General features: G+C 42.1%; 1 protein-coding gene across 4 annotated transcripts in view; it reads left to right on the forward strand.

Moving 5' to 3' along the window:
• Window positions 1-22,734, forward strand: part of PKIB (cAMP-dependent protein kinase inhibitor beta) — a 136,705-nt gene extending 113,971 nt beyond the window's left edge. For all 4 annotated transcript variants that reach the window (XM_030556215.1, XM_030556216.1, XM_030556218.1 and 1 more), the window contains 3 exons: window positions 12,253-12,317; window positions 14,714-14,894; window positions 21,325-22,734. In XM_030556215.1, the coding sequence (XP_030412075.1) occupies window positions 14,741-14,894; window positions 21,325-21,410 (240 nt within the window). In that variant the 5' untranslated portion in view covers window positions 12,253-12,317; window positions 14,714-14,740 and the 3' untranslated portion in view covers window positions 21,411-22,734. The remainder of the gene's footprint in view (window positions 1-12,252; window positions 12,318-14,713; window positions 14,895-21,324) is intronic.
• Window positions 22,735-23,962: the final 1,228 nt, after the last annotated feature.

Below are 23,962 nucleotides of genomic sequence, written 5' to 3' on the forward strand. Positions count from 1 at the left end.
ATATTCATTTTAAGGGAATAGAAAACAACATGACAACATGTGCATCATCATCATCATCATCAAACATGCATAGTCTTTTAAGGGACCATTGCACTAGCGAATGTGATCACAGTTGATGGTGTTGCACCAGCTCTGGCTCAATCCTGTGAATCCATAAATTTCTGGGGTAGCTCTGTGAGTGGCACCAGGTAGGGTCAGAAAGTTCACCTCTTCAAGTGTCAATGGAAAGTTTGAGAAAATGATATTCCGGGTGTCCTTGTCCATCTTGGAGATACAGCCAACGAGCATGCCATGCCACTTTTGAATATAATGAGCCATTGAAGGAAGGCCAGATCTCTGTGAAATTATGACATTTTGCACTAAGTCAAATCACTTTATGCATAGGATTTGGCACTGATAGCATATATGGAATGCCTCTTGCTGCTCCAAGTCTGCCTGCACTAGGGTCCAGGTTTCTGACCCATATAGCAATACAGGTAGTACACATGTTTGACAGATCCCAAACTTTGTCTCAGTGAAAAGATGTTTTTGCATCCCTAAGCGAGACACGGACTTTATGCAGGAGGCAGCGAGACCTATTCATCAAAGAATGTCCAGTTTGCAGAGGCTATTTGAACCCTACTTACAGCCTAGGTAGATGAATTCATCAACACTCGCATGGTACTCAAACCCGCCTGCACTGGTGTACCTGATGGCCCAATTATTAGATTCTTGACCTTGGGCTTCTGCTATGAGACATTCAACCCTGTAATATGAGCAGCATCATAGCAACCTTGGAAGGCGGGGCTGAAATTTTCTTTCTTCTCAAAGAGCAAGGCAGCAGCATCAGTGTAATCTTGGTCGGTGAACACTTCTTGGCCAATCTTGAGTCTCACCTGTTGAGCAGTGAGTCTTAATTTCCAGTTGATAGCTCAATAGAATAGTGCTGGAGCAAGAATATATCCCTGCTGCACACCTGAAGTTGTACAGAAATACAATGAAAGCCAGGAACCAACACTTTTTCACCAGTACCAATATAAAGATCATGCCACCAGGTTTAGCAGAACATCTGGGACGCCAGCTCCTTTCAGTGAGAGCCAAAATGCTGGCCCATTGACTGAATCAAATGCTGCTTTGATGTCAATATATGCCATGTGAAGTGGGTAGTTAAATTCTCAGTGCAGCTCAGCCAGAAGCTGGAAGGTAAAGACAGAATCCATTGTTGACTATCCAACAGTGAAACCTGATAGCTGTAGATGATGATGTCTGTTAAGGAGTGGCTGCATCCCACCAAGCAGAATCTGAGCAAAGACCTTTCCAGGGAGCAATAACAATCAGATTGGCCTGCAGCTGCCACACTCGAAGCAGGATCCTTTACTCTTGTACAGGACTCTATGATGCCATCTTCCATTCTGCTGATACTTTTCTTAAAGCCCACACTTTTAAGAACAGTTGGTGCAAGCTGATTCTCACTGGTTCCAAAGTGACCTTTTTTTTGAGAAGCTCAAGTGAAATACCATCAGGTCCAGCAGCACATCCTCAGGTGATGGAGGATCAGGGTTCATCCCTGGGTTTTCAGCTGTGCAGTTTGCCGAGACATGTAGCTCTGGACAGTTGTCAGCAGGCACGTGGTTCAGCATGCTTTCATAATGTGTTTTCCATCTGATCAGGACCTCATCCATCAACGAGCAGAGGGAGCTGTCTGATTTTGTGATGGGGATGTTAGACGTTTGTTTATGGTGGCCAGCCAGGCATGCGATGACTCTGCAGGCAGGATTCAGACTGTGGTATGTGCGGCATGTGCCATGCTTATGAAATAATTTCAGTCCCTTTGAAAACTATAGCAAATGACAGCTGGAGTTTAAATAAGAAGAACAGTTAATACAATGGTGGGATCACATTATTTCTTGAAATTATTGACTCTATCTGTGATTCCAGTACAGAGTCCTCAGGCTTACATGACTGTATGTGGGCATGCTGGGCTAGTTACTGACATGTTGTAAGCATGATGATCAAGCATTGAAATAGCTATTTTGCTGCTACTTAGGATGTGATTCATGTGACTTGGGCAAGTGCATATTTCCCCCCAGTTTGTGGATTGCAAGCAGAGATAAGCATCCCTCTGCAGCCCAGACTTTGGTGCCTATCTCCATGATGGGGTGGGTCTTCGCACACACCCCTCTGATCGGCATCTCCCATTGACTAGCTTAGGTGGCTCCCCGTCTAGTTTATTGGTTTTGTGGAGCACAGTCTAAGGTGCTAGTTCTTCCCTTTTAATTGTATAGGGAGTCTAGTTGCCTAGCTCAGACTCTGTAGATCTCAGTGTTGTTTCTGTTATTTTTTTAGGTACCTAAAAGTTAGGAATTCAGTGACATTCATTGTTGCAGCACCCAAGTCCCTTTGCGGATCTGGGACCTAAGTGATATGACTAACATTGAGGGAGAAAACTGCATGCAGTGGAGCATCTTGTTTGGTAGGGTTTTTTTTCTCCAGCAATGGAGTAAGCTAATTTGAGAATGGCAGCATTTGCTGCATATAATAAGAAATCTAAGTATGGTATAACTAATTGCTGAATTATGTATCTGTGTATTGATTATCTGGCAGCACCCACAAGATCTTAGGCACTTTCCAGACAGAAAAGAAGGCTCAATCCCTGCCCAAAGGAGTTCATAAAGCAACAATAGGCAAATAAACAGATTGAAGCACACTGTATATGTACATACACACACAAGTAAACTATCAGAGCTAAATAAATGCAATACATATAAGGCCAAATGCAGTGGTACTCTCTGGCTGCTTTGTCCTGCTCTGGGAATGCAAAACAGCCACATGCCTAGTTTAGCTGACTGGTTATAGCATTCAGAGTATCCTGATAAATCTGGCCTATTAAATAGGACAGGTAAATGATTCCCAAACTACTCCTCAAGTTGTCATTGCCAGTCAGCAAGTTTTCCAATAGAAATCAGGGCAGAGGCGGATCATGAATGGAGTAAGGATATGGGGCCTTTGGGATACACTCAAGAAGTGTATTCTGTGCTGTGATTAGTGTAGGAATTTTTGGGAATATCTTTAGGAGCCATATGTGTGCCTCAGTTTACCCACCCCTTTGTATTGCTATACACTGAGTATAAAAGGATTGACTTCTCCTAGGGAGAGGGGCATGAGGCATGGCAAGATATCATATATTTTATCTGGGTTGATACCAGATACTTTAACAAGAACTGGCTGGAATCAATGTATATGAAAGAAGGGCTCAGAGGAGACAATGAAAGAACCAAGGACCGGGACATAAATGGTTTCTAACTGGGAAGCCAAAGCAGGCTGAACATGTGAACACAGCGAACAAAGGAATGAGGTTTCCGGTGGCTGTTAAGAACTGGGCTCACAGACAGAGAGACACAGACAGGGAGCCAAGATGTGGCCATTTCTTCTACTAATACTGGACTCCCAGTAATCTAAGAATTTTTGTATGCTATGCTCCTGTTGGCTAATAATGCTACCTTGTTTGGAAAAGGCTTCCCGGTGTTGCTGCAGATGCTTGCTGGGTTGCATTGCTCCCTCAGAGGCTAAAACCTCTCTCAGCAGTCTGATCTCAGTGGGAGTCCCTGGTGAGAGCCACAGAGTGAGAAAGAAGGGTGCTGGGGCCCAAAGGCACAATCTTGGATGTAGATAGCTTGGGAACTCACCCTTGTATTTTGGGTGGACCCTTGGGTTCTGGCATGCTAATGGGGTTACTCCTGGGAGGTGGTTGAAAGGCTGGGAGCATTACACAGCCCCTATAAATCCATGATACATGCATAGGTAGCACATTATATATTTATGCCACTTATTCAATAGGGAACAGAAACACTGTAAGACTTGATGGCCACAGCACTGGAGACAGCATTTGGCTTGTTTTGCCACTGGGCTTAATTTCTTATTCTAAAGCAGGGTCTGGACGTGATTGATTTCTTTCAGCCATGTGCAAATACAATAGGCTTTATCTGTTTTTTGTTTTTCTCTCTAGCTGCATTACCTCACACGTGGATGTGACTAAAGCTCTTATGTGTCACAGCTTGTACTCTTCCAAAGTCATTTGGAATGTGATGGCTTTCTTGGCTAGTATTGACTCTCTTCGGCAAATGTCACTGTATTTAGCCTAAATTTTACTTACTGACAATCATTTGTGAAATAATTTTCAGTATCATGCCTACCTCCATTTTTTCTTTTTCAGGGGAAAAGTTGGACAGTTACTAATGTTATTTCATTTTATAAAGTAACTTCAAAGTGTATTAGTGCTATATAAGCCAAATATCAAACCCACAACCCACATTGAACCGATTCTATCTATATGGGTTTTTTATACCATGCTTATGACTGTAGTATCTGTGCGCCTTCCGGTAGTGCATTAAGCAACATGACGACACATGTGTCATGCATTTGTTCTATCATCCTCTCCCCAAGTGGGAGTGATGTGTGCAGCAGAGTGTTTTGTTTTGGAATTTTTTTACACACCCACCCACCCACCCACCCCCCCACCCACCCACCCACACACACACACACACGCACACACACACACACACACACACACACACGTCTTTCTGTTAGAGATGGCCAGGTCAGAGGAATGTGCCTTGCACTTACAGCAGAATGTGGTGAGGTTTGTGATGGTCCTTACTTCCCAGGGGAGTTTGTTCCACAGTCTTGGACCAGCCTGCAAGAAGCTGTCTTATGCACAGACAAGCTTTACCCTTATGTTAGAGAGGTCCATTGTGCCAGAGGTGTGAAAGTTGTTGACCACAGTCTTCATCCCAGAGCTTTAGTTATTCTTTTAGATACCCTGGGCCCAGCAGCTCCTTGAACATAAGGACTAAGAGCTTGAACTTGATTCAGAATTCTATGGGAAGCCAGTTTAGAGAGCAGAAGGCAGGCCTGATGTGTTCACAGTAGCCAGTGTTGCTGAGATATGCTGCAGAATTCTGTACTAGCTGGAGTTTCCTAAGCACTGAAGTCCTCAGGTGTTTTGCATTGCTGTAATCCAACTGAGGGGACTGGACAACTACCAACTGTGATAGGTTCAGTCACAGAGATCCCCTTGGGACTGTCACCCGATGTGCTGAAATTATCTCTGAGCTTTTTTCCATTGCCAGCTTGGGACTCCAGAACCCTGCCTTGTTGAGCCAGACATGCTAGCCTGGTGCAACACAGACCCAGGGTCTAGACCACATCCCCAAAGCTTCAGACTTTAATTAAAAATAGCTGGGCAGGTTACCTGTTTCCAGCACCCAGACGCCCAGCTCCCAATGGGATTCAAACCCCATATAAATCCATTTTATTCTGTATAAAACTTATACAGGGTAAATTTGTAAATTGTTCACCCTCTATATCACTGATAGAGAGATACCCACAGCTATTTGCTCTCCCAGGTATGAATCACTTACTCTGGGTTTATCAATAAACAAAAGTGATTTTATTAAGTATGAAGAGTAGGATTTAAGTGGTTTCAAGTAATAACAGACAGATCAAAGTAAGTCACAAGTAAAATAAAACAAAACACACAAGTCTAAGCCTAATACATTAAGAAACTGATTACAGGTAATATCTCACCCTCAAAGAAGTTCCAGTAAGCTTTTTCACAGACTAGACTTCTTCCTAGTCTGGGCCCAATCCTTTCCCTGGTACAGTTTTTGATAAATCCAGTAGACATTTCAGGTGGTAAGCAGAGGTTTTCTCATGACTGGCCGCCCCTTTTGTCCTGCTCCACCCCCTTTTATAGCTTTGGCACAAGGTGGGAATCTTTTGTCTGTGCTTGTCCCCACCCCACCTCATCAATGGAAAAGTGCAAGGATTAAGATGGATTCCAGTAGCATGTAACATGGTCACATGTCACTGTAAGACCCCTAGTCTCCATTCTTCCTGGGTTGGCCCACACATACACAGGAAGGTATGCAGGTAAATAAACCGTTTACAACAAATTGTCCTAGTTAATGGGAGCCATCAAGATTCTGAACCACCATTAATGGCCCACACTTTGCATAATTACAATAAGACCTCAGAGTTATGCTTCATATTTCTAGCTTCAGAAACAAGAATGATACATGCATGCAAATTGTAAGAGTAATTTATAACCTTTGTTATGATACCTTACAAGAGGCCTTTTGCATAAAGCGTATTCCAGTTACATCATATTCATACTCATAAGCATATTTCTATAAAACATATGGAGTGCTACACCAGCAATACCATGTTTTAAGTATGACCTTAAAAATACTAAGGGAATCATATGGAAATGCGTTCCGTCAGCTTGGAGCAGATCCAAAAGAAGCTCTATAGCTGGAAATTCTACAGTGCACAAATGCCATAACAAGTGTCAGGTCCAGAACGTAAGACCCAAGAAGAATACAAACATGTCAAGCTTCAGAGAACAGAGGGAGCCAAAAGGAATGAAAAATTTTTGAGTACAAATAACAAAGGTTAAGTGTTATCCCCAAGCTCATAAGTAACTAGTATAACCACATGAGACCAAGAATATGTCAAGAGTTGTGAAAAAACTCATACATGCTGCTTCATTGTAAATGGATTGAAAAGGATGATGCAGGGATGTAATTCAGTCTCCCTGTGTGGAATGGCACTTGTGCATTCTCTTCCTGAGTCATGAAGTAGAGTGCAGAGGCCCATGTGGTCAGCGCACAGGATGTGGGGAAAACCACTTTGCTATGTCTTTGCTTTCACTGTCGTCATTCCTTAAGAAACTAAACGGATGTGGGGAAATCCAAGCTGAGGATTTTATTTTCCTTTCTGCTTTAACTTTTCTGTGGTTTGAGTCACTTTTGCGTGTTAGTTATTGGGAAGGGTGTTGTTCAGTGGTTAGCATAGGGAAGTGGAACTCAAGACACCTGGATTTGGTTATTGACTCCATGTGTGACATTGTGCCAGTCGCTTACACTCATGTGTGCTTCCCTTTATCCATCTGTAAAATAGTTACAATGCTCTCCTTCCCAGTGTGTTGTGAGTTTTATTCACATTTGAAAATCACACTGAGTTCCTCTGATGAAAGGTTTCAGAGTAGCAGCCATGCTAGTCTGTATCTGCAAAAAGAACAGGACTACTTGTGGCACCTTAGAGACTAACAAATTTATTTCAATATAAGCTTTCGTGGGCTACAGCTCACTTCTTCGGATGCATAGAATGGAACACACAGACAGAAGATATTTATACATTGAACTTTGTGACTTTGTCCTCACCCACAACTATTTCACATTTGGGGACAATATATACTTTCAAGTCAGTGGCACTGCTATGGGTACCCGCATGGCCCCACAGTGTGCCAACATCTTTATGGCTGACTTAGAACAAAGCTTCCTTAGCTCTCGTCCCCTAACACCCCTACTTTACTTGTGCTACATTGATGACATCTTCATCATCTGAACCCATGAAAAAGAAGCCCTTGAAGAATTCCACCATGATTTTAACAGTTTCCATCCCACCATCAACCTCAGCCTAGACCAGTCCACACAAGCAGTCCATTTCCTAGACACTACTGTGCTAATAAGCGAGGGTCACATAAACACCACACTATATTGGAAACCCACTGACCGCTACACTTACCTACATGCCTCCAGCTTCCATCCAGGACAACCACACGATCCATTGTCTACAGCCAAGCTCTAAGATACAACCGCATTTGCTCCAATCCCTCAGACAGAGAGAAACACCTACAAGATCTCTATCAAGCATTCTTAAAACTACAATACCCACCTGCTGAAGTGAAAAAACAGATTGACAGAGCCAGAAGAGTACCCAGAAGCCACCTACAACAGGACAGGCTCATCAAAGAAAATAACAGAATGCCACCAGCCATCACCTTCAGCCCCCAACTAAAACCTCTCTGGCGCAACATCAAAGATCTACAACCTATCCTGAAAGATGATCCCTCACTCTTACAGATCTTGGGAGACAGACCAGTCCTCGCTTACGGACAGCTCCCAACCTGAAGCAAATACTCACCAGCAATCGCACACCATACAACATAAACTCTAACCCAGGAACCTATCCTTGCAACAAAGCCTGATGCCAGCTCTGTCCACATATCTATTCAAGTGACACCATCATAGGACCTAACCACATCAGCCACGTCATCAGGGTCTCGTTCACCTGCACATCTACCAACGTGATATTTGCCATCCTATGCCAGCAATGCCACTCTGCCATGTACATTGGCCAAACCGGACAGTCTCTAAGCAAAAGAATAAATGGACACAAATCTGATATCAGGAATCATAACATTGAAAAATCAGTGGGATAACACTTCAACCTCTCTAACCACTCAGTGACAGACTTGAAGGTGGCAATTTTGCAACAAAAAAACTTCAGAAACAGACTCCAAAGAGAGACTGCTGAACTTGAATTAATATGCAAATTAGATACAATTAACTTAGGTTTAAACAGAGACTGGGAATGGTTGGGTCTTTACACTAATTGAATCTATTTTCCCATGTTAAGTTCTCCTCACACCTTCTATGGGTCATCTCGATTATCACTTCAAAGGTTTTTTTCCTCCTACTGCTGATAGCTCATCTCAATTGATTGGCCTCTTAGTTGGTATGGGTACTTCCACCTTTTCGTGTTCTCTGTATGTATAAATATCTTCTGTTTGTGTGTTCCATTCTGTGCATCCAAAGAAGTGAGCTGTAGCCCACGAAAGCTTAAGCTGAAATAAATTTGTTAGTCTTAAGGAGCAACAAGTACTCCTGTTCTTTCTGATGAAAGGTGCTATCCACGTACCTATCTATCTAGGTTCCTGTTTGATACCCATCACTATACATAGTTGAATATTTCCCCAAAATGAACTAATGAGAGCTCATTTGTTGGACCCTGGCTCGATCTCTCCCTCCTCCAGAGGAAGATGCTAGAAAGTAATTTCCTCTCTTCTTTTAATGTAAGTATGTGAGCTTCTCTTCATCCTCTTCTCTTCTTTTTCTTTGGTGTTGCTCTGGGTGTTATTGGGGGAAGATTAGGATAAATAAATAAGTTTTACATTTATTTGTAAGAGCCTTGAAGTCTGTGATCATTCTCCCCTCCTCTGGAATTCCAGAGTCTTTGGACAGTTGCTTAGACCGATCTCTCCCCTGCTCTTGTGAGTTTCACCCTTGAAGTTGACAGTGTCATTGTTCCTGTGGAATGTCACTGCTGAGGGAGGTCTTGGTCCCTTATTGAGAGCACACATTGGCCCATTGCCATAGAAGGTCTTAAAGAAGAGGCCCAATATGTTGGTTTTCTATGGGGAGGGGGGTCTGTAGAGAGAACAGAGCAGTGGGTTGATGAGGTCTTTAAAGCTGGTGTTGCCTAGGAGCCAGGCTGCTGTGTTTTGGACCAATCAGAGTATTTTTGAGGTCAGGATATTCATTTCCAAGTACAGAGAGGTGCATGGACCCAGCCTGGAAGTCACAATGGCTAGGATGGTCTAGGGCATCATCTGCAGCCGCTTTACTGGTCTCAGGTGACAGCGTTTTGGCAGCCTTAATTAATTTGGTGTCCAGAAACAGTGAAGAATTGAGACAAACTCCCAGCGTACAGTCTAACTGGAATATTTGGTAGCAGACTTCTTGTATGGCAGGAGATACAATGGTGGTGGCAAGCTCTTCAAAATGTTTCCCTCTTCCCACCAGCAATACTATTAGCATATATTATGAGGGAGTCCTAAGTATAGAAGAAATTCTTAAGAGTAGATAGTAATGCCATCAGAGTGTATCACAACATAAGAGGTTATGAAAACATGTGAATTGCATAGCTAAGAAGGTGTCATTTTCCTCTCATTTGCACTGGAGGTAGTATATCATTTAATAGGGGCCTAGGCTGCTGTCACATGAAAACCCTCTTGTAGCCAGAGATCTTTTGGAAAAAAATGCTATAAGAGCACAAAGTCTTATTGTTATTTACAAATGGAAAGCTTTTCATGAATAAATTATGACTTAAATGATGTTGACCATGCTTAGAGAGTCCATCAAGATACAGAATTAATCTTAATATGGCTCTGGCCCATTAACTCTCAGTTATTATATATCACCTTTTCCAGATGTTCTTGAGTGTAGTTCTCTGATACTGCAAGGCTTCTTTAAAAATGGACTTCCAAAAGATGACAGTGTTAAGGAATATAACTCTCTCTTTGACGGTGGGCAGAAAGTGTATTTTCCTAAGAACCAGGTATGAAGATTTAGAAAAGACAGACATGTTTAAGAATACCAAGCGGAGATGGTTTTTTAATTTCTGTTTCTTGTGTGAACTGGCAGCAATACCAATGTCAGGCACTATGACATCTCATGAGGATTAGTCAGTCCTCCCAAGCAGAATAACCACAGTAATGTATCTGCAAGTAAGCCTTGTGTTCAGGGAAAAGACTGGGAGAAAAAAAGCCTTCAAAAATATGTGATTTGTCTGTTTCCTGATAGAGTGAGAGAGAGAGACATTGCTGACAGTGAATATGAGTTGAGGCACCTATTACTCCCATTCACCATTAAACACTTTATTCTTGATCCTGAGAATGACTGTGATGTTGACTTTCAAGAAAGTAATTCAGTCTCTTCCTTTGGCATTTGCTTTTAATAAACCCTGTCAGCTTCTGTGAATCATTTCTCTTAGGAGACTGGAATGGTGGGTATGCCACTGACAGAAAGTCCTGCAGCTAAGGAACAATAAGCCAGTGATCTCACTTTTAAAAAAATATATTGGTTGTTTGCCTGTCAATATTTTGTCCAAGTATCCAAAATATGCCTGTTTAAACTTCTGATAGCTACAGTAATGAAATTTTACCTGGACTATGGGCAAATCACACTGTAATTGACTATTTTTTTCCCCCTCCCATAGACTGAAACTGAGACATTACGGTACACCAGACCTTTTCAGATACTGGGCTACAATAGAAAGTGACAGAGTAGTTTCCAGCTCTACCTACACAGGCTAGGACAATAGAGGGGTACAAGGGTACCATAGGAAGGGAAGGAGGTGGGCCACAGAAATCATTATAGTAAAAGAGAGTTAGGAAAATAAATCTCTGACAATATTAAAAATTTTTTACACAATACAATGCCTTATTATTCTGAATTGGTCTTTCATACATGCCTGTTGGTCTTCAGGTGGAATTATAGTGTTGGTTTTGGCCTATAAAATTTAGAATCTGCCTACCTGAGGGACAACCTCTCTCTTCATGCCATATAACCACAGCTGTAATTAGAGAAGGAATCTGAGCTAGAGCATCCTGGGGTTAAAAGAAAAGGAGTTGCAGGTAGGATGTTTTGGGTGGCCCTCAACTTTTGGGCTCACTCCTCCCTTTTATCTGAAATATCCAAAATCTACTGACCTTTCAGCAATGCTGGAAAGGGAGGAGGAAATGAGTAGAGATGCTTGTGAGTAGCATGGGGTATTTTTTATTAATTTTTGGCTGGCTACACTGCAATAGTGGCCACAAAACCAGGATGCTGAACTGGTGGACATTGAGGGGCTGTGTTTTCAGTTTTTCTCAGAAGTTCCTAGAGCAGTGGCCAGATACATTTTTATTAATGTATAAATCTAAATCTAAGAAAAATAAAATAGATGCAAACTGTATGTCAAAATACTTTCCAGAGTTACACAATACAATTACAATCAGATAAACTGTATCGGGGAGAAAAAAGGGTTTTCAGATGAAATTTGAAATGAGGTAGATGAAAGGAGATTGTGCCATACAGGAAGCTTGTTTCAGATGGTAGGAGCTGTAGCTGGGGAGGTTCCTATACACAAATTATATTGGGGGACAGAGGTGCCAGTTCCTGAAAGAAAAGAATAGAGAGATCATGTGCATGACATAGGTTGGAAGACCTCCATTGTGGCCTTTAAAAACAGAGGCCAGTTTTGAACTGTGTCTTTAAATAAACAGAGAGACAAAGTGGGTGAGATAATTTATTGAACCAATTTCTCTTGGTGAGAGAGACAAGCTTTTGAGCTATGCAGCTTGAAAGCTTTTCTCTCTCACCAACAAAATTTAGTCCAATAAAAGATATTACCTCACGTAGCTTGCCCCCCTAATATCCTGGGGACAACATGGCTACAACAACACCTCTTATCTTTAAAAAACAGCAGTCAAAGAGGAACAATATTGGACTGGCTAGATCCACCACAATACCTAACTGACTAGCTCAAAAGAGGAAGGAACTGCTGTGGTACTCGGGGCTGAGCACCAGGAATAAGTAACAAGTTTAATGGCTAAGGAAGACACTGATTACAGTCTTGCTCTTTTCTGTTTTGAAATCTGATTTCCAGCCTCTTTCCTTGCTGTCATGAGAAGACTGAGCACATGAGCAATAACTTCAGAACTCCTCTGGGAAGTAAGTAAAAACAGACAAATATTTATGATGAATAATGTATATATAATCTCTCCTTTCAGCATTTCTTGTCAGGATAGCATATTAGATAGATAATTATATCAGTTTATATTAATTTTAATCATACCTGGGCAAGACTGGTGAGGATCTGAACCTGTGCCCATTTGCATTCAAGGCAGGAAGGTTCTACTAGTCCACCAAACCAGCACTTATAGTGGCTGCCTTTGTTTAAATAGAGTGGTTCATTTACACATTCATGTCGTGTGAAACAGTTTGCTCATGCCTGTCACTATTGGCCATTAATTTTTAAAGTATATTTAGCTCTTGACAAATGCAAAGATGAATTTAGAATATTTATGCTTGAAATTGAAGCTGAACAACTGCAAGGAGTTTACAAGAAGGGAGGAAGAATCATCTTTGTCACTGAAGCACAGGACTAGGAGTCAGGTGAAATGGGTTCTATTTCTGGCTCTGCCACAGCCTTCTTGTGCGACCTTGAGCAAATCATGTTTAATCTCTACCTGCCTCAGTTGGAGATACTAACTCTGACCTACCACAGTGGGATGTTGTGAGGATGACAGTATTAGTGACTGTAAAATGCTTTATGCTTCTCAAGTGAAAAGTGCTAGAGAAATGAAACATATTATAAGTAGCAATCTAGACAGGAGAAACAGAGTGGTAACATGATTTATATTTTCCTTTAAAAAAAATCTCTTCTAAATAGGGACGATTGCCATGAAGAATGTCAGGATAAGAACCTCAAAATTCCTAGTCTTCCATTCAGACCACGCCTCCTCTCCCCTCCCCATTTTAAGTATTGACCATATTTATGAAAAAGACAGTCAAACTCCCCAAAAGGAAGTAAATATTACTTTAAATGGAGCAATTAGTATTTGATTGATAGACTTTACTCTTATTGTTACCACAAATTATTTATATCATGGACAAATTGTTTTATTGCTGTTAATTTCAGTTACTATTTGTAATTGTTACAAACTATTCATACACATTACACTTTGAAACATTATTCCCCCCACCCCACCCTGTCCCGCCCCTTTGGGGGCAGACCCTCCCACTTCAGCTGATATCCCAGGGCCAGATCCTGCAAACACTTTGGCATGCAAATAACTTTTCTCAGTCCCCTAAGGCCAGATCCAAAGCCCACTGCAGTCAATGGGAGCCTTTCCACTGACTTCAGTGGGCTTTGAAGCAGGCTTCTAGTGCATAGGGAACAGGGGCGGCTCTAGATATTTTGCCACCCCAAGCACAGCAGGCAGGCTGCCTTCAGCGGCTTGCCTGTGGGAGGTTCCTGGTCCTGCGGATTCAGCAGCATGCCTGCGGGAGGTTTGCCGAAGCCGCAGGACCAGCGAACCCTCCGCAGGCATGCCGCCGAAGGCAGCCTGTCTGCCGCCCTCGTGGTGACTGGCAGAGCGCCCCCCGTGGCTTGCCGCCCCAAACACACACTTGGCGTGCTGGTGCCTGGAGCCACCCCAATAGGGAAATACTGGTTCTACCTATTCACACAAGGATATTATTTGTAAGAGACAACACCTGTACTTGCAGGATAAAGGACTTTTGTGGAATTGTGAGGTTTTATGTTTAGTTCTTTGTCAGAACTAAAGCACAGAGTCCTTTCTTTACATCTTGCTCCAATTGTGGAAGGATTTTGTTTCAGCCTAAATAATAATAATAATGATTAATTATTAATTAATACAACCCACTGACCGATCCTCAGAGGCAACGCAGCAAGGCAGAGTTTCAATTCCCTTCCAAGTGACTGTCTGGTAAAACCACCTACAAAGACAAAAAAAGAAAAGGAATCAGGACACCCCTCTCCCCCAATACAAAGAAAGGCTCATAGAAAGGCTGCCTCTATTTATAGGTACCTTGTTGGAACTGGGAGCTATCCATTATGCTAGTCAGGGTTGCCCGGGGGGGTGGGGGCCAAGAAGGGCAATTTGCCCCAGGCCCCGGCTTCCTTCACTTGCTCCAAGGGCCCCAGGAAACTCGTGGGGCCCAGGCCCCTGGAGTTTCTTCCATCCTGGTCTTCGGCAGCAATTCGGCGGCGGGTGGTCCTTCTGCCCTGGGACCCGCTGCCCCTACCGCTGAAGACCCCAGGCCCCCTGAATCCTCTGGGCAGCCCTGATGCTAGTCTGTGTTTGTGATGCTAAAGTACAAATGGAAACAGATGGAAATGAACAGAGCATAGATAAAGTTATGGCAGTGGAGTACTGAGGTATGTAACATTTATTAAGAAAGCACTAGTTGGTCACTTTTCACAAGCTGTTGGTATTTAATTGTTCAGAAGCTGACTACCTTCCATTGTTGAATAACAGGATTACTGCATGTTTCAAGACAGATTACACTTTTGTGTGTGTGTGTGTGTATTCTGTCTGCAGATGTTGCTATGAAGAAAGAAGTTAGAAATGACTGATGTGGAGCCTGTGGTCACAGATTTTGCAGCATCGGGAAGGGCAGGCCGTCGAAATGCCTTACCAGATATTCTGGGTTCTCCTGCTGAGGTTGGGGCAGGGTCTTCAGACCTGCCACACAAACTAGCTGAACTTTCTGTGTCGAAAGGTAATGCCTACAAATTGGTGAGAACTAAGGGTTTCATGCAGTTATCCTCTATTTTCTCCCAAGACTTTTACCACATCTTTCACTTATGATGTCAAGTGCAATGGTAGTATTTCTTCTCCAGCTAAAACTAAATTTGCATCTGTTTTCCAAAGCAGCCATTAATTGTGCCTATTAATTGGGAAGGGTTAATTTTATACCAGACTTCAGCTAAACTTGCCATATCCACCCTTATGCCTGTTGTTCACTAGCTGGGGAGCTGGAATTATAAGATGAATTCCAAATCCATGCAGCAGCAACAACAAAATACGACCATCCACACCACAACACTGTTGTGCCACCGATCATCTTGTTAGTCAGTTACTTGCCTTATGCGCCAGATTCTCTTCTGCACTGGGGTCTCAGCACAGAAGGGCAAGAGGTGTCAGGAAGCCACTTACAGCACCTCAATTCCAAAACCACTGCAGCTTTGGCCCCAACTCAAGCATAAATCAGAGCTATCTAGGGATGTACCTATTACCCAGGGGACCATATGCCAGCTGTGAATTTGTGGAGGCGAGCTGTGTTCTGCCTTGTCCTCCTCTGCCAGAGTGGAGAAGGGCTAGTGAGGAGACAGCTACACCAGCTTTACCCCAGCTGAGAATTTGCTCAATCGAAGGGGATTCTCAGCTAGTTTCTGGCCCTTTGGTGCTCTCAAAGAGACAAGCTGTTCCTAATATTTATCTTAGGATAAAGATAAGACAGTCGTCTTATCTGCAGTTTCATATACCTCTGAGGATCTATAACTGATATTTCCAACCCACTGTGGATCATGGGGGACTTGTGAGAGGGTAATGAACAGGCAGACCTTTTCTCAGCAGATCCCACAGGAAGATAGAGCACTTGAGTAGAGGAGTAAAAAGGTATCAACTTGCCACCTTATGGCTTGAAATGAGAAGAGTGGAAAAAGAATCAGAAATTTAGGGTGTATGTGTTTGGAGAACAGAAGCACAAAGTTAAAGGGCAGAGCATTATAAAGTAGAGGGGGAAAGAGATGGGCACAGAAAGAAGAATCATAGAAATGTAGGGCTGGAAGAGACTTTGAGAAGTAATCAAGTCTAGCACCCAATGCTGAAGCAGGACCAAATAAACCTAGACCATCCCTGACAGGTATTTGTCCAACTTCTTTTTCTAATGTCTATCCTAAATCTCCCTTGCTGAAGATTAAGCCCATAATTTTATGTCCTAGTTTGAGTGGACATGGAAAACAAATGATCACTGTCCTCTTTAGAATATAAGAACATAAGAATGGCCATACTGGGTCAGACCAAAGTTTCATCTAGCCCAGTATCCTGTCTTCCGACAGTGGCCAATGCCAGGTGCCCAAGAGGGAATGAACAGAACAGGTAATCATCAAAAGATCCATCGCCCATTCCCAGCTTCTGGCAAACAGAGGTTAGGGACACCATCACTGCCCATCCTGGCTAATAGCCATTAATGGACTTATCCTCCATGAGTTTATCTAGTTCTTTTTTGAACTTTGTTAGTCTTGGCCTTCACAACATCCTCTGACAAGGACTTCTTTATAACAGCTCTTAACATATTTGAGGTCTGTTATTAGGTCCTCCCTTTAATCTTATTTTCTCATGACTAAACATGCACAATATTTTTAACCTCTTCTCATAGGTCAGAGTTTCTGAACCTTTATTCATTTTTGTTTCTCTATTCTGGACTCTCTCCAATTTGTTCACATCCTCCCTAAAGTGCGGTGCCCAAAACTGGACATAATACTCCAGCTGAGGCCTCACCAGTGCCAAACAGGATGGGATAATTACCTTCCATGTCTTATATTTGACACACCTGTTAATACACCCCAGAATGATATTAACTTTTTTTGCAGCTGCATCACATTGTTGACACATATTCAATTTGTGATCCACTAGAACCGCCAGATTCTTTTCAGCAGTACTACCACGTAGCCAATTATTCCCTATGTTGTAGCTGTGCATTTGATTTTTCCTTCCTAGATGTAGTACTTTGCAGTCATCTTTATTGAATTTCATCTTGTTTATTTCAGACCAATTCTCCAATTTGTCAAGGTCATTTGAATTCTAATCCTGTCTTTCAAAGTGCTTGCAATCCTTCTCAGTTTGGCGTCATCTGCAAATTTTATAAGTATATTTTCTTGTATATTATCCAAGGCGTTTATAAAAATATTGAATAGAACTGGACCCAAGGCTGACCCATGGGACCCCACTAGTTATGCCCTCCCAGTTTGATGACAAACTATTGGTAACTACTCTTAGAGTATGGTCATTCAACCAGTTGTGCACCCACCTGGTAGTAATTTCATCTGTACCCCATTTCCCTAATTTGCTTATAAGACTATCATGTGGGAATGTGTCAAAATCCTTTCTAAAATCAAGATATATCATGATTACTTCTCCCCTATCCACTAGGCCAGTAGCTCAGTCCAAGAAGGCAATTAGGTTGTTTTGGCATGATTTATTCTTGACAAATGTGTGCCAGCTTCCTTATAACCCTATTATCCTCTAGAGCCTGACAAACTGATTATGCAATAATTTGTTCCAATATCTTTCCAGGTACTGTAGTTAGGCTCACCAGTCTGTACTTGCCTGGGTCCCCTTTGTTCCCCTTTTGAAAGATAGATGCTATGTTTGCTCTTCTTCAGTCCTCTGGGAACTCACCCGTCTTCCATGAGTTTTCAAAGATAATTGATGATGGTTCCAAGATTGCTTTAGCTAGAAGGGAAAGATAGTAGGGCAGGTCCAAAGATATTGCCTTAGGTTTAGGAGAGAGCAGTGGAGGCCCTAGTGCTGGCAGCCCTGAGAATCTGACAGCAGTGAAGGCAGGTAATGGAAACTGAATCAGGCCCTAAGATCAATGGAAAAACTCTCCTTCAGTGAGAGCTGGATCAGACCTCTAGAGAAACTGAGATCTTAATATCTCCCTGAAAGCATCTGCATTATGAAGGAGGCTGGCCTTAGTTCTTGTAGCACTATGGATATGTCTACATTGCAATTAGACATTCGGGGCTGGCCTGTGCCAGCTGATTTGGGGTTGTGGGAATTGGGCTGTTCAATTGCAGTGTAGATGTTCAGGCTCAGACTGCAGCCAAAGTTCTGGGACCCTCCCACCGCACAGGATCTTAGAGCCCAGACCCCGGCACAAGGCCCAGCATCTACACTGCAATTAAACAGTCCTTCAGCCTGAGCCTGAGTCAGCTAAAGGGCCAGCCATGAGCCAAAAATCATGGGGGCCTGGGCCAGCCATGAGTTTTTAATTGCAATGTAGACATACCCTAAGAGTGCACTTCACCAAATTCTTGATACATATTATAATGAGAATTATTTATGTTGGTCAACGAATAAGATTTCATTTGACAAGAACTGTAATAAATCTTTCTACTCTGAGCTCAGCATGGTTCCCTTTATGCTCAGACTGGGGAAAAGAGCACTGCAATAGTGTAATGAGGGTAAATGCAGGTAAATGGAGATTACGAACTTCGCATTTGGGGAATATAGAGTTTAGTTTAGGTTCATTTACCCACTTCTCTTTTTTTTTTTTTACACTACACCACTGGGAAGCTGCCATTTCCATTACTGAATGGGATATAGCTGAGAACAATGTGGATTTGGGCTGTTATTCACTGCTAGAGCTGTGGAGGTAGAAACACTGCATTAGCCAAGCCCAATGAAATATTCATTGGCTTAAAAAAAATCTTATTAAGCTTTATATAGTTCAGCACACTCACCCATAAGAGAGAGACACATAACTAACTTGAATAAAATAGAGTTAACAAAACAACTGGAGATCAAGAAAGATTCCTCCCATTTGTTTCATTTTAGCCTCTGGAAAGCTTAGTTGTTTGGAAAAAAAAAAGTGCTTCTTACAGCACAGAGCCTCTCCCCTTAGTCTTTTACCACATGAAAATGAACATGAAAGAATGACTACCTTGTTAAAAGAAATGCCAAGACATTACACAAAATGACGTAAGTATTTAGGCCTCCAGACAGAATAATCATCCACTCCTGGTGCCCATCCAATCTATTATTAAGAACAAATAAAACAGAGATACAGTAGCTCCAGCAAAATGTGCTGCTTCTTTCACATGAATACAGGGATGTAATCTGCAGAGATTGGAAGAACAATGAATTATCAGTTGCTCTTAACACTGTTGTAGACCAGTGCTGTTTCTGAAAAGGGCTGCTTTTGAATCCTCCATTTCTGATATCAGTAATTTGCAACGGTGAAAATGAGGTAATAGGAAGTTTGCACAGGATAGGGGTCAATTTGGCTCTAACTTTAGGGATGACTCAGGGGTGCTGTCTGAGCAGAGAGTTCTCAGAGGATTTCCCGGACACTAGCTACAGAATGGTTCTGTATCATTCTGGTAAATGCCGCATAAACCCATTTCAAGAATTCTCAATGTATGCAACAGATTGTAGCCCATATACACTGTTGGAAAGTAAATTTAGGACAAGACAATGGCCAGAAAGTTTGGAGGGTCAAGTACCCAAAAGTTTGGATCCTCATCTACAACCGTGCTGGAGATTTCACAATGAAAGTATTTTCTTACAAGATTTCTGGCAATTCCTCCCTCCACTTGAGCCAGAAATACTTCAAGAACAGCCTCTTTTCCAGCTGAGAGGAGAAGAGCAGAGGGGAATGATTTTATTTTTTAAAGCAAGCCATACTTTTCCATATCTGAAAGGAAATTCAGTTTGGGTTTAAATGTGGGTGGTGATCTTGGAGACTTTATCCAAATAGGTTTGTCCTTCCTTAATGCTTGTTGGCCATAAGTTTTACATTGTCTCCAGGAGGCCATAAACCACTATAATACTGGTGAAAAGCCAAGATGCACTTCCACACGGAGCAAAGGATGGGAGCTACATACACTGGTCTATGGTGTAGCCCTGTGTGCTATAAAGATCACATCAAGTTAATGCTTAGATTCCTCCCCTTTGTGGGAGTTACTTATTCTGAGCCTACCTAGAAATTGGCTTCCTGTGAAGGAAGCAGCTAGTGGTAAGCTCAATAAAGTTCTTACTTACTGGCAGATGACCTCAATATGGCTTCTTTCTCAGCCAATCAGCGCTGGCTGTGCAAGGACTAAGAGCAGGGGATAAATTAGCTGTCACCACAATCACTCTAGAACAATGGTTCTCAAACTTTTGTACTGGTGACCTCTTTCACAAAGCACCCTTTCACATAACAAGCCGCTCTTATAAATTAAAGCCATGTTTATATATTTAACACTATTATAAAAGCTGGATGCAAAGCGGGGTTGAGATGGAGGCTGACAAATCATGGCCCCCCCATGTAATAACCTTATGACCCTCTGAGGTGTTCTGACCTGCAGTTTGAGAACCCCTGCTCTAGAATTAGAGCTAGCTCATTGCAGCCGTATGCAAGCATGAGCAGCTCAATCAGGGTGCTAAACAACTCATGAAGGGGATGATGCTTAGTTGCATATTTTCACTCTGGCGGATAAATGTACACAGTTCTTCTTGCTAATGGTAGTTTTATGGCAAGTTCTCAGGGCTGCTTGCTGAAAATTTACCCCTTAAGTTCTGACAGTCAAACCTCATAGGACTCAGAGAGCTCCACGGCCAAGAAATGTATGTTTAAATCAGAGCTACCTGATCTGAACGGATCCCTAAAAGCCATAGTCTGGCCTAGATTTGGGTGTGCAAATCCCATTGACATCAGTGGTTCTGCCACGTGTGGCTTAAGGGCAATATAGTTTTAGAAACGGTTGCTGAGCAGTAAAGAAAACAAAACAGAGGGCAGTTTACATTTACTTTTATATTTAATCAGTTGTAAAGAATTAACAGTATAATACATCAGAAGTTATATAGTGGAATTCTATTTTAATTATCTTTTCAGGCTACCGTGGTTTTGTTGTATTCAAACAATCACTCTAACCCAGTCCATAAAAGAACTTTCTAAATAAGAAAGAAAAACTTCACCTTGCAAAGGCAAATTGGAGTCTATGAAGTATTTCAGTGCTAAGAAAAGTCAGTTATACCATAATGGGCACCCCCATACATTGTAACATTCTCTATGTGCAACCAAGCAACACACAGAGATATGAAATTCTTTCTTATCTTTGGAAATGACAAGAGAAAAATCAAAGAAATTATCTCCAATTTGAATCTTACAACCAAATACCCATTGATCAGTATAAGTACAGGGCAAGCAACTCAGCATCAACAGGGAATTGCTGTTGGAAAATGAGATGCAAGTCCTATCTGTCTAAGCTATCTATTCTAGCTGTTGAGTGGTTTTGCTAATACATCTGTCACTGTGGTAGTTAAGAGCCAGTTGATTCTAGCAGTGATTAATAAATATTTATCTTTGATTTAATAGCCAATCTCTTGCATGAGAATGCATGTGCTAAGTGTTTTATCATGTATTTATGTCTCTTTAGATGAAGAAGCAGAGGGTGGAGAAATATCATCCGAAGCCATGTTGGAAAACCCAGAGATAGAAGGAAAATCTAATCCTAATCTCTAGAGATTGCTGGATTTATAATGTCCTTCGACAGATTTTACAAATGTTCTGCTTTTCAGAGGTTCCAAGCCCTAGCAGAAACTGTAGTGGTCTGGGCAGGACTATTCAAGACAATTGTATCTGGATGACATTAACTTGCAGCCACTACTTAGGGTGTTCATGCTGTTTTCTACTGTAGTCTATCAAAAAACAAGTAATGTACAAATCACAGCCAGGAAAAAGCTAAAGAATGTATGTTTGGGGTTTTTTTAATTGTTGTCAGTTGCACCATATTGATACTAATCCAGCCAAACCCTTTTTGATCATTTCAATGATTATGGTTAACAGTTGTACACAACACAATAGCCATGCTAAATATAACTCCGATTAATTTTCCAAATTATTTTTTTCAGTGACACCAAGTCTTGTTTCCCATCCAAGATGAGATTATGTCAAGTGTATTGGGTTGCAGATAGGGAGGAGATTTTTCTGACCTTTAAAGATAGAAGAAACACATACATCATGATGTACAAACTTTTGTAACTTTCTGAGATTTTTGTTCTCTTTGGGAAGAGAAATGGGGTGAAAAATCCTGAAATAAAACACGTTTTTCTCCTTTTCTTTTCCAAAATGTTCTATATACATCGTAAAAAACAAAAAAAAACTTTTTGAAAATCTCTTCAGTTTATTCAGCCCTATCTCCAGGCAGATAATCTCTGGGTTCTTCTATTCCCAACAGTCATACTCCTTCTGTCTTTTCTGTGCGCAGCCTCAATACTCTATTTGTTCAGATGTATTTAAAATAAAATAGCAACATTTGTAAATGATTTAAATTTTTTACTCTCGCCCTGGATATTAAATAGATCCCATCTCTTTTGTGTTCTTGAATCTTTGATGTCTCTCCTGTATGGCAAGGAATGAATCAGAAGTACCATAGTACACAATGTTTTTGTTTCATTTGTGTTTTTTTGTTTGTCCATTTATGACAGAGCTATTCCATTCATTCTGGGTTTACTAAAGCGTATTTAAACAAAGACTCTCTGCCTGCACTAAAAGATCATTCATGTTTTGTTATAAAGATTGTATCCCTGAAAATATTTTGTATGTATTCCTTTATTATTCAGGATATAGAGTCACATAAATGCATGCATTTGTGTTGGAATCAGAATCAATGGTCATCTGACATTCTTACAAAGGTATAGAGTGCAGCTAATTCTGATAATCAGGCACTTTTATTTGCACAGTGTGTTTCTGTTGGGAGTATGGCTTACAGGTGGAGGTATTAATGATACATGGGTATTGGCAGTACTCAAAGGATGATGATCATAAATCCCACATGGAGCCAGAGTAATGGGGTTTTATGCTACTGGCTGTCCTATAGAGGGATAGGGGCATGATGCACACTCTAGTCTAGAGACAAGATGCAGGGCTGCATCACAGTCAGTAGGCCAGTCTATAAGATGGCAAAGTGATCTTTTCTCTGTCTAATTCAGAGGAGGGATTTGAATCCACATCTCCTACCTCCCAGGTGAATGCCTTGATCACCAGGCTACAGAATCATTCTCTATCTCTCTCTTTTTGATTCAATGTATATTTAGGTATTTCTACAAAGTGGAACAACTTCAACAGGAGAAACTGAGAGCAGCTCACCTTAGAATAGCCTATAGCCTAGTGCAGAGGTGGCCAGCCTGTGGCTCTGGAGCCAAATGCGGCTCTTCAGAAGTTAATATGTGGCTCCTTGTATAGACACCAACTCCGGGGCTGGAGCTACAGGCGCCAACTTTCCAATGTGCTGGGGGGTGCTCACTGCTCAACTCCTGGCTCTGCCACAGGCCCTGCCCCCACTCCACCCCTTCCCGCCCCCTCCCTGCGCCTGCCATGCCCTCGCTCCTTCCCCTCCCCCAGCCTTCTGCACGCCACAAAACAGCTGATCAGCAGAGCTGCTGGTGGGTGGAGGCACTGGGGGGGGGGAACCTGATGAGAGGTTGCTAACATATTACTGTGGCTCTTTAGCAATGTACACTGGTAAATTATGGCTTCTTCTCAGGCTCAGGTTGGCCACCCCTGGCCTAGTGGTTAGGGGAATTCCAAGTTCAAATCCCTAGTTCAGAACAGGGATTCAAACGTAGATTTCCCTACATCCCATGCAAATCCCCTAGCTAATGGGCTATAGTTTATAAAGTGGGGATGCATGCTGTTTGCTAGACCCGAAAATCTCTTCCCTTGCCAAAATGGGCATATGGAATTGGTGACTAGATTCTGGCCAACAAAAACTGAATTTTTAGCAAACAAATAATTTCCCTCAAAACTTTGCCCAGCGCTAGTAGTGACTGCTGTGCCTGTGCAACCCCTATGCAGACATCACTGGCCATTGAACTACGTCAGTGCAGATTCAGTTGCTAGTTCCATATCCCAACTACTATATTCCCTTCACATCAGCTCATTCCTAGCTGGCACAGAGAAAATTTCCCTGGTGCACAGAGTGTGCAGAGGCACCCCTGCACAAATACTGTGCCTTCACATCCCTTTCCTCCCAGTCCAGGCATGCCTTGTGTGGGCCTTTCAGCAAAGGAGGA

This window comes from Gopherus evgoodei, chromosome 3 (genome assembly GCF_007399415.2).
Source record: "Gopherus evgoodei ecotype Sinaloan lineage chromosome 3, rGopEvg1_v1.p, whole genome shotgun sequence".
NCBI classification, from domain to species: Eukaryota; Metazoa; Chordata; order Testudines; family Testudinidae; genus Gopherus; species Gopherus evgoodei.